General features: G+C 41.6%; 1 protein-coding gene across 1 annotated transcript; it reads left to right on the top strand.

Moving 5' to 3' along the window:
• The first annotated feature begins 1,053 nt into the window (after positions 1 to 1,053).
• LOC140730137 (probable G-protein coupled receptor 139) lies at positions 1,054 to 1,830 on the top strand. The gene has a single exon (XM_073050270.1). It carries the CDS (start codon positions 1,054 to 1,056, stop codon positions 1,828 to 1,830), a length of 777 nt encoding a protein of 258 aa, XP_072906371.1.
• The last annotated feature ends 8,720 nt before the right edge of the window (positions 1,831 to 10,550 follow it).

Consider the following 10,550-nt stretch of genomic DNA (forward strand, 5'->3'; position numbering starts at 1 on the left):
GAGGGCATAACTTATGAGAATAGATTGTGTGAACTTGGTCTTTTCTCCTTGGAGCGACGGAGGATGAGAGGTGACCTGATCGATGCGTGTGAGATGATGAGGGGCATTGATCGTGTGGATAGGCAGAAGCTTTTTCCCAGGGCTGAAATGGCTAACACGAGGGGGGCATAGTTTAAGGTGCTTGGAAATAGATCTCGAGCTGTTTTTTACACAGAGAGTGCTGAGTGCATGGAATGCACTGCCAGCGATGGTGGTAGAGGTGTATACAATAGGGTCTTTTAAGAGCTTCTTAGATAGGTACATGGAGCTTAGAAAAGTAGAGGGCTATGTGCTAGGGAAATTCCAGGCAGTTTCTAGAGTAGGTAGCATGGTTGGCACAACATTGTGGGCCGAAGGGCCTGTAAATTTCTGTAGATTTCTCTGTTCTATGTTTACCCTAATAAATGGAGATATTAAGTCAACAAATGAAGAGCTGGAGATGGACCGTGTTGATAAGGGACAGCTGGAAATTGCATTAAGGTCACTGAAAGTTTCCAATTCCAGGGTGTGAAAAGAAGTGGCTATCCAATCAGTCAAAATGTGAAGGGAAGAGAGGGGAAGAAGACACATGTGAGACTGGTATATAGAATGTTCCTGAGTTTCCACCCTGAGATAGGATCAACTGGGAACTCAATGGCTTCACCTGCCAACACCTTCTTGTTCAAACCAGGTGAGTGAACAAGATGTTCCTTGTGAGGATGAGTTAAACCAGCTGGATATCCAACTCTTCAACTCATCCAAGTGGTTCCCATTGTCAGCCAGATAGGGAACTCCAATGGCTTCTTACATCTAATGTTTCATTGTCAAATTAGACTTCAGCCCATTGGCCTCCCCATTTATTTAATTTTAACTGTTAAACCTACAGTAATTAACAGTGATTCTATTTTCTCTCCTTCACTTGACTAATTTACATTGTTTACTTTTCTAATATTTACAGCTAACTTGGTGGCAATTGTAACTCTATCACGAGGGCGGTGTGGACTCTCCAAAGGTGTCACTTGGTATCTTCTGGCAATGGCCGTGGCAGATCTACTGGTTGTCATATTTAACGTCATTCCAAAAGTGATATATTACTATTATAAACCTCCCCTTTGCAACATCATAAATACCATGAGTTACGTGTCTGTGGCTAGTTCCGTCTGGCTCACTGTTGCCTTCACCTTTGACCGGATGGTGGCCATTTGCTTCCAGAGGCTGAAGACCAGATACTGCACTGAGAAAGGTGCAGCTATCGTTATTGCAGTGGTGAGTGTGCTGAGTTTGTTCACCAATGTCCCGTGGTATTTCACGTACAAGTCTTATATCTGCTGGGTATCGCTTGATTTCATATTTTCCCGTGTGTGGCAAGCATTTGATTGGGGGCACCGTGTTTTAACCCCAGTTGTCCCCTTCGTGCTGATCCTTCTGCTCAACGTGGTCACTATTAGGCACATTCTGATGGCCAGTGTAGCCCGCAGGAGACTAAGGGGTCAGCGGAATGGGGAGGAGAAGGACGACCAAGAGATGAAGAATCGAAGAAGATCCATCATTTTACTCTTCACTTTATCGGCCAGCTTTATTCTGTTATGGGTGACACATGTAGTCATTCTTGCAGTTGAGTATATTACTATGCAGTATTTCGTAATGACACCTTCATATGTCGTGGCTCAAAAGGTGGGAGTAATGCTTCAGTCATTCAGCTCCTGTACCAACATGTTTATTTATGCCATCACCCAGAGGAAGTTCCGAGAGGAGATGAAAAATGTTGTGAAGTATCCCTTTAGGGCCATCCTGAGTTTCTGTAGAAGTTAGAGAGAGAATTGGAAAATTCAACCCAGGACAGGTGGTAATGTCATTGTTCCTGACCAGCAAAACCCAATTGTAAATTCAGATCAAAGAGCTTTGAAAATGAGAATTAGATTGTCCACATTTAGTCAGTTGGTGGGTTCATTGGGATTGTAAAGCATCATCTCCAGCCTCCCAGAGAACCGTGGTCCATTAAAATGTGCCAACGGCTGAAACAATTCCACAGTGAATCCACAGCTCCCTTGTCAATTCTCTCCGCATTCATGTCCTCCTGCTCTAATTTTGCTCTAATTCCGTCTAAAGGTTTGCAGAAGACATCACTGTTGTGGGCGGAATCTCAAATAATGATGAGTTACAGTGAAGAAAGGAAATAGAGAGCTTAGTTGCATGGTATTATAACAACGTCTTTCCCTTAGCTCAGCAAAATAAAAGAGCCAGTCATTGACTTTAGGAACATGGGCAGTGCACATGATCCCATTTGCATCATGAGATTGAGAGGGTCAAGAGCTTTAAGTTCTTAGGAGCGATCTCACCAACTGCCTGTACTGATCCAAACATTTAGACATCATTTCCAAGAAAGTACATCAGCACCATTACTTCCTCAGGATACAAAACAAATTAGGCACGTCCGCTTTGACTCTTGACAACTTTTGTAGATGAAAGCATCCTGTAGACATGCATCATGGTTTGTTTTTGCTGCTACTGTGTCCGAGCTCACAAGAAACTGCTGAGAGTTGTGGATGTAGCTCAGTACATCAATGAAACTAGCCTCCTCTCCGTGGACTCTGTCTACAGTTCTCGCCGCCTTAGGAAAGCAGCCAACATGACTGAAGTCCCCCTGCCACCTGGACATTCTCTCTTCTTCCACTTCCTTTCAGGAAGTAGTTTGCAAAAATCTGAATATACTGTACATATCTCTACAATGAAAGATAACTTTGGTCCTACTTTTATATGACCATTGAATGGTCTCCTAGCACGATAAGATGAACCTCATTATCTACCTCATTGTGGCCTTGCACTTTATTGTCTGCCTGTTCTACACTTTCTCTGTAACTGTAACACTTTATTCTGCACTCTGTTACATTCCCTTGTTCGACCGCAAAGCATTGAAATAATGAACCGGTTTGTATGGGCGACAGGAAGAACAAAGAATTTAACTGAGCCCTGTTAATATTAAACCAATTTGCTAGTTATCAATTTTCATGTTTTAGAAAACAAAGAAAGATTTTTCTGTGTGTTTAGATTGGAGAATTGGTTATATTTAACAGAATTTGAGAAGATATAGACAGTGGTCCAATATCATCATCCACATATTGAAATGAGTGGGTTTGAAGGGAATGAAAGAAAGTGGTTCAGGGATTGTGGATTATTCTTGCCTTTGTCTGACAGTGTGGAACATGTTCACCGTCTCAGTTATTAACACTGAGATGTTATTAATCAACCTCATTAACTCCACTAAATCTCTTCATTTCACTCGGTACCCTCCTCAACCACTGCTAACAAACACATTCTCCCTTCACATTCCATCCCCTCATTACTAAGCACTGTGTTTATCTACTCATTGAAAAGATGCTGCTTTCTGTAAATGAATTAATATGTTAACTGCGATATTCTGACAGCATCCTTTTTGTAATAAAGTCAATAAAATGATCGATCCAGTTCTTAAGTTTGGAAACTTTTGTCATGAGATAAACTTACAAGTTAATTCTCATCTCATCACATCACAGCAGCTCATTGGAATGTCTTCTACAGGAATAATTACCTTCACTTTCCTTTGTCTGCTGACCATTTAACATAATGAATGAACATATTGTAAAATCCCACTGATGTTTCAATGTTTCTGTGACCTTGTCCTTTAGGTACACTGAATGTTGTCCATGTACATGAGCGTGTTTATTCCTTTATCCATCCCTCTACCCCTCTTCCTTCCTGACGACAGGGAATATTGTAATCATCATATTGATTCACACTTGTCACTTCACCGCTCACTTCCACTGAAGGCAGTGAGGTCTCTGTCAGGCTCTGATACATTTACTACAAGTGCTCAGCTCTCAGACAATGACAACAAGCACTCCTCATTCTGCCTTGCCTCATAACTACGATATTCCTTGAAGGTTTGTCCTCCTGTACATAGAGGAATTGACTGCTTTATTTATTTATTTAACAATATAACACAGAGTAGGCCCTCCTGGCCCTCCGAGTCTCCACCCCCCCTCCCCCACCCCAGCAACTGCTGAGAAACCCAATTAATCCAAGCCTTTACAATAACCAATTAATCTACATACTGGCTGATAAAAGACCAAGGTCCAAACACCTCTTCCACAGCTGGTCAAGTGGTACATAGTTATTATTTAGCAATACAGTGTAGGTCCTCTGGCTTTTCGTGCTACAGCAACCCCTAAAAAACCCAATTAACTGAAACCTCATCATGGTCCAATTTACAATGACCAATTAACCTACCGGGTACATCTTTGGACAGTGGGAGGAATCCGGATGACCCAGAGAAAACCCACGCATTCCATAGGGAGGGCATACGGAGACTCCCTACAGTATGGTGCCGGAGTCGAACTCCGAACTGTGGAACACCCCCGAGCTGGAATGCCACCACGCGAACCGCTACACCATTACGTCGCCCAGTTTAATTAGATACATTGATTGATGGGATCAGACAATGCCTCCATTCTCAATCTTTAATGATTGTCGACACACACCCTGACACCAGGGAGGAAAGCCTTGTGAGGAAGAACTTTGTGAACCAAGGGTCCATAGTCACCATTTCCACCCAAGCCTCCTCTGGATAATTGCTGCATTAGACTGGAACCACTCTCACACTGTTTCCAAAGTGGGATTTCCTGAAAGAATGGGAATTTGATATTCAATGAATTCGGCCCACAATGTTTTCACCATTACCATTGGGTATCGGTTCTACAGACTGAGCACTCTCTGACTGAAATAATGCCCCCGCAGATCAACTTTGAATGGACCCACCAAATGTGGCCTTGTGAAGGCCAGTCAGAGCTCCATCTCCTGCTCAATTCAGCTCTTTAGACCATAACTGGACCAAGTTAATCAGGTGCTCTGGAGAAGAGTGATAGAATTCTAGCAAATTAAGGGAGAAAGCAACTTAAAGAGATGGCAGCATCATGTGGTCAGCTCTTTTTATAATTTCCATTCAAATTTGTAGATAAGAGTTAACCAATCAGATCACCCCATCCAAATAATGCAACACCAAGGGAAGCTTCCAGGACTTTCCAGAAGGTTACAAAGAACTGTAACCACTAGGGCATACACTGAACATATATTTACATACTGTGACTACTAGGAAAGACACTAAACATTTGCATGTATATAAGTAGTTATAAATATACTAACAGGCATAAATTGCTAAACTGCAAAAAAAGAATGATTAAACAGGTTAGTCCAAATATCCTCCCTTTGATACTGAATAACACATTTAGAATCATTATATCTGAAAATTCAGAGGCAGGGAAACTTGTTTATATCCACATCAAAATTAAAATAATCAAAAACTATCTAAGTTATGAAAATATCACAGGGAACATATTCTACAAATTATTTACAGAATTGTGTCATGCACATTCACATGAGTTTGAACTATTCTATTGCTGACCTGTAGCAACCAAACTATAACAACAACTGATATTAGAATAAACTTAATTTTGTCCAGTAGTGGACAACTTTGTTTGAAGTCTTCCGGCTGTTTAGATAGATAGATAGATAGATAGATAGATAGATACTTTATTCATCCCCATGGGGAAATTCAACTTTTTTCCAATGTCCCATACACTTGTTGTAGCAAAACTAATTACATACAATACTTAACTCAGTAAAAAAAAAGTGATATGCATCTAAATCACCATCTCAAAAAGCATTAATAATAGCTTTAAAAAGTTCTTAAGTCCTGGCGGTAGAATTGTAAAGCCTAATGGCATTGGGGAGTATTAACCTCTTCATCCTGTCTGAGGAGCATTGCATCGATAGTAACCTGTCACTGAAACTGCTTCTCTGTCTCAGGATGGTGCTATGTAGAGGATGTTCAGAGTTATCCATAATTGACCGTAGCCTACTCAGCGCCCTTTGCTCAGCTACCGATGTTAAACTCTCCAGTACTTTGCCCACGACAGAGCCCGCCTTCCTTACCAGCTTATTAAGACGTGAGGCGTCCCTCTTCTTAATGCTTCCTCCCCAACACGCCACCACAAAGAAGAGGGCGCTCTCCACAACTGACCTATAGAACATCTTCAGCATCTCACTACAGACATTGAATGACTCCAACCTTCTTAGGAAGTTCTCAGCAATGTACACTCTGAGTAAAAGGTTACCAGCACAGTATTTTTATGGTTCGCTTCGGGTATCACAATGAGTGGTTGACTGACTTTTGCTTATTGCCTTCACCACCGAGTTGGTAATTAACAGCAGTTGACAAGGACCTTCCTGTTGAGCTCCCAGTGGTTACTTATGTGTTTCCTTCATCAAGACTTACTCACCAGATATCAGGCTGTGTCATCCTTCTGATGAATGATGACACCAAACTGAACTGTTCCACAAGCCCATGGTTTCTTCTTGCTCCAGACCCACTGAATTCATGTCTACATATTTCAACTCCAGTTTGTCCTTGTTGGGTCATCCCCTTCCAAGCTACGTTCATGATATGCCACATGCTCTCCATGACTTCAACCTTTCAGTTCCCTGGCCTGGATTGCCTTATTTACACTATGGATGTCCAGTCCCTATAAATTTCCATTCCTCATCAGGAAAGCATTAAGGGTCTCAGCTTATTTCTGGACAGTGGGCCTAACCCTCTACCGCCACTCTCCTCCATCTGGTAGATAAATTCCCTCAACAATTTCTCCTAGTTTCTCCAAAACAGAAGTGTAGCCATGGGCACTCACATGGGCCCCAGCTATGCTTGTCTTTTCTTGGCAGGTTTAAATGTGCCAGCCTGATGCTATGCTTTGTCTCATCTACCCAAACGTGGACCATAGACCTCCACACCTCCCTCATCCTTGTACTTACTGAAACTTCTTGTAAATGTTACACTTGAACCCACCTCTAGAACTTCTGTTAGCAGATCATTTTTATATTCACACCTTCCTCTAAGTGAAGAAGTTTCCCTTCAGATTCTCTTTAAATTTTTCTCTACAACTACGACCTATAGGTCTATTCTCTCCAAACCAGGGGGGAAAAAGCCTGCATGCATTCACTCTATATACCTCATAATTTTGTGTAGTATATTGTTATAAGATCTTCCATTATTCTCCTGCCCTCTATAAAATAAAGTCCTAACCTATTCAATTTATCCTGTAAGGTTCTCGAGTCCCAGCTAAATCTGTGTTTATTTTCTCTGTACTCTTTCAAGCTAATTGATATCTTTGCTGTAAGTAGATGCCCGGATTGCAGACATTGCTCAAAATTTGGCCGCACCAATGCCTCATACAATTTCAACATAGCATCAGAACTCCTGTAGTTGGTGCTTTGATTTATGCAGGTCAATGTGCTAAAAGCTCTCTTAACTCTCTTAACTCCCCTGATGCCACTTTTGAGGAATTTCTATCTTTATTACAAACAAGAGAAAGTCTGCAGATGCTGGAAATCCAAGCAATACACACAGCAGGCCAGGCAGCATTTGTGGAAAGGAGTATAGTCAAAGTTTTGGCAAAGTTCATCAGAACTGGAGAAAAGAATACACAAAGTCAGAGAAAGAAGTTGGGGGGAGGGGAGGAAGAAGTACAAGGCGGTTGGTGAGTGTGGCCTCATTGCGGCAGTAGACTGACATCATTATGACTGTCCACGGCCTGCTCTACTGCCGTGATGATGCCACACTCAGGTTTCAGGAGTAACACATTATATTCTGTCTAGGTAGCCTCCAACCTGATGTAATGAACATTGATTTCTCAATCTTCCAATAATTGTCCCCCCTTCACCATTCCCCATTCCCATTTCCCTCTCACCTTATCTCCTTACCTGCCCACCACCTCCTTCTGCTGCTCCTCCACCTTCCTTTACTTCCATGGCCTTCTGTCCTCTCCTATTGCATCCATCTTCTCCAGCCCTGTACCTCTTTCACCAATTGACTTCCCAGCTCTTTACTTCACCCCTCCCCCTTTCACCTATCACCTATTACCTTGTACTTCTTCCTCCCCTTCCTCAACCTCATTGCTCTGACTTATCAACTTTTTTCTCCAATCCTGATGAAGGGTTTTTCCCCAAAACACTCTTTTCCATAGATGCTGCCTGGCCTGCTGAGTGCCTCCAGCATTTTGTGTGTGTTATTATGGATCTTTATTCCCAGATCCCTCAATTCTACAGCACTCCTCAGTGCCCTGTTCACTGTAAGCATGTTAGCTTGATTTGTCCTCCTAAATGGAAACATCTCACATTTGTCTGCATTAAATGCCATCTGTCATTTCTCAGCCCATTATCCCAGCTGGTCCAGGATCATTTTGTAAGCTTTGATAGTCTTCCTCACTGTTGACTATCCCCCATTCTGGTGTCATTGGCAAATTTGATGATCCAGTTTACCACATTATCATCCAAATGGTGAATAGAAATGATAAACATTGGACCAGCACACTTGAGGCACACCCCTCGTCACATATTTCCAATCTACTACCACACTCTGACTTCTCCCACTAAGCCAATGTTGAATCTAATTGACTACTTCATCCTGAAATCCAAGCACTTATTCTTCCAGGCTATCCTCCCATGTGAGTCTTTGCCAAACACCTTGCTAAAGTCCATGTAGATAACATCCACCAATTTCCCTTCATCAATCTTCTTGATAACTTACTTAAAACTCTCTACAAGATTAGTTAGGTAAGTCTGCTACACACGGTGCCATAAAGACTATCTCTAAATAGGCCTTGTCCATCCAAATACTTCTATATTTGTCCATTAGAACACCTTTTAATAATTTACACGGGACTGATGTCAGACTTGTTACATATCCTCTGAACAAGAATGACAATGGAATAGTAGGATTAAACATTTTTCTTGAGTCATGTTAGTAGGTGTTCGACATAGTCCAGGAAAGTTTTCTTCCATTGAAGCCAGTTTCCATGGGCCATTTTTTGCCATAGCTGTGGAGCAACATGGATTAGAGTGGCCAATCTTGTTTTGATTCTCATCGCCAAAGTGTTATATATCTGTGGGGCAAGAACAATGATGCAGTTGTATGATTAAATGTTTTTACCCAATCACGTTAGTAACACTACCACTCTGGGCAGCTTACAGTGTGGGAACGATGAGCTGGGCCCACCTAGACAAAAGGCATTTGAAATCCTATGCCCAAAAGAGAGAGCCCTCCTGCACATAGGAGGACCGACTGATTCACCACGCGATCGATTACCCGCATGCGCACTTCCCATGTTCTTACAATTCCTCACACAGCTGTAGAAAAGGGATGCTAATATGAGAAACTTACCTAAAGGAGAAATCACAAATGACTCATTAAAATATTGTCACATTACTTGTTTACAACTATATAAGAAATAGTAACACTATGCATCTCACAACCAATCACTACTCACTTAGATAACCAGAACTTACATACAAAAGAGCAGAGAGGATGCCAAAATGGTATGAAAGGGTGTAAGGAACAGTTGATAATAGATTCTGTAATTCCAAATCAAGCTTGGCAGAAATGCAGAAATTTGTCATGTTGTTTTACTGACTACGAAAAAGCATGTGCTTCTGTCTCACACTCATAGTTAATAGAAGCTCTTTATATATATGTATATATATAAACTACAACCAATTCTTGGTAAATGCCTACAACATGTGATGAAGCATTGGCATACCATTATCACTCTATCTATTAACAACTAAAATACAAACAACCACTGCTATCAAAATAAACCGAGGCATTTTCCAGGATGACGCTTTAAGCCCACTATGGCTCTGTCTGGCATGAAAGCTGGACTCTAATTTGCTGAATTAGACAGAAATTGGATATCAAATCAAAAATAACCAAACAAATCATAACTTGACACACTTTCTATACATGGACAATATAAAATTATACACACCTTCATTAGGAAAGCTAAAGCAATTATTTCAAATATCCAACCCAGGATGAATCCCTGACCTAGGGACCGATGGTCTCCAGCATGCCTCAACACGACTTCCAAGATCCCCGATGATTGAGCATGGAGCACATGGATCCGGACTTGAACTCTTGCTCAGTCTGTTCATTTACTACCCCTGACGGATAACATCCCCTGATACGTACCCGTGGGTGTCTTGTGACTGTCACATGACCATGATGTTATCGAGTCTCTGCTGGGCATGATGTAATGGTCTTATGATGGTGGAGTGATGTAATTTTCCCACCAGTGAGAGGTCATGGGATGGCCTCTTTCAACAGGTATAAAAGGAGCATGTCTCACTGTGATGCAGGTCAGTTTGTAGCTTAATTCGTCAGTGAATCCGTTCTGCTGCGTATTTGATTTCATGATGCAGTTTCATTTCAAAGTGGAATTTTAATTTCTACTGTAAGAATCGTTGTGCCGGCAGCTCTGAAAATTGCTGCCAGTTAAAGTCCAGTCGGAGAGTGAAGAATTATCAAAGCTCATAAAACCCGAAGGATTGAGAAAAGTTGATGTTGTTGGCGGTAAAACAGGTTCAACGTTATTTAATCTTCATTCAAGGAATTAGTAACCTGCATCCGAGATAGCTCCTGCATTACATTGAACGAGCAGAAAGTG

The sequence above is a fragment of the Hemitrygon akajei genome, chromosome 7 (assembly GCF_048418815.1).
Source record: "Hemitrygon akajei chromosome 7, sHemAka1.3, whole genome shotgun sequence".
NCBI classification, from domain to species: Eukaryota; Metazoa; Chordata; class Chondrichthyes; order Myliobatiformes; family Dasyatidae; genus Hemitrygon; species Hemitrygon akajei.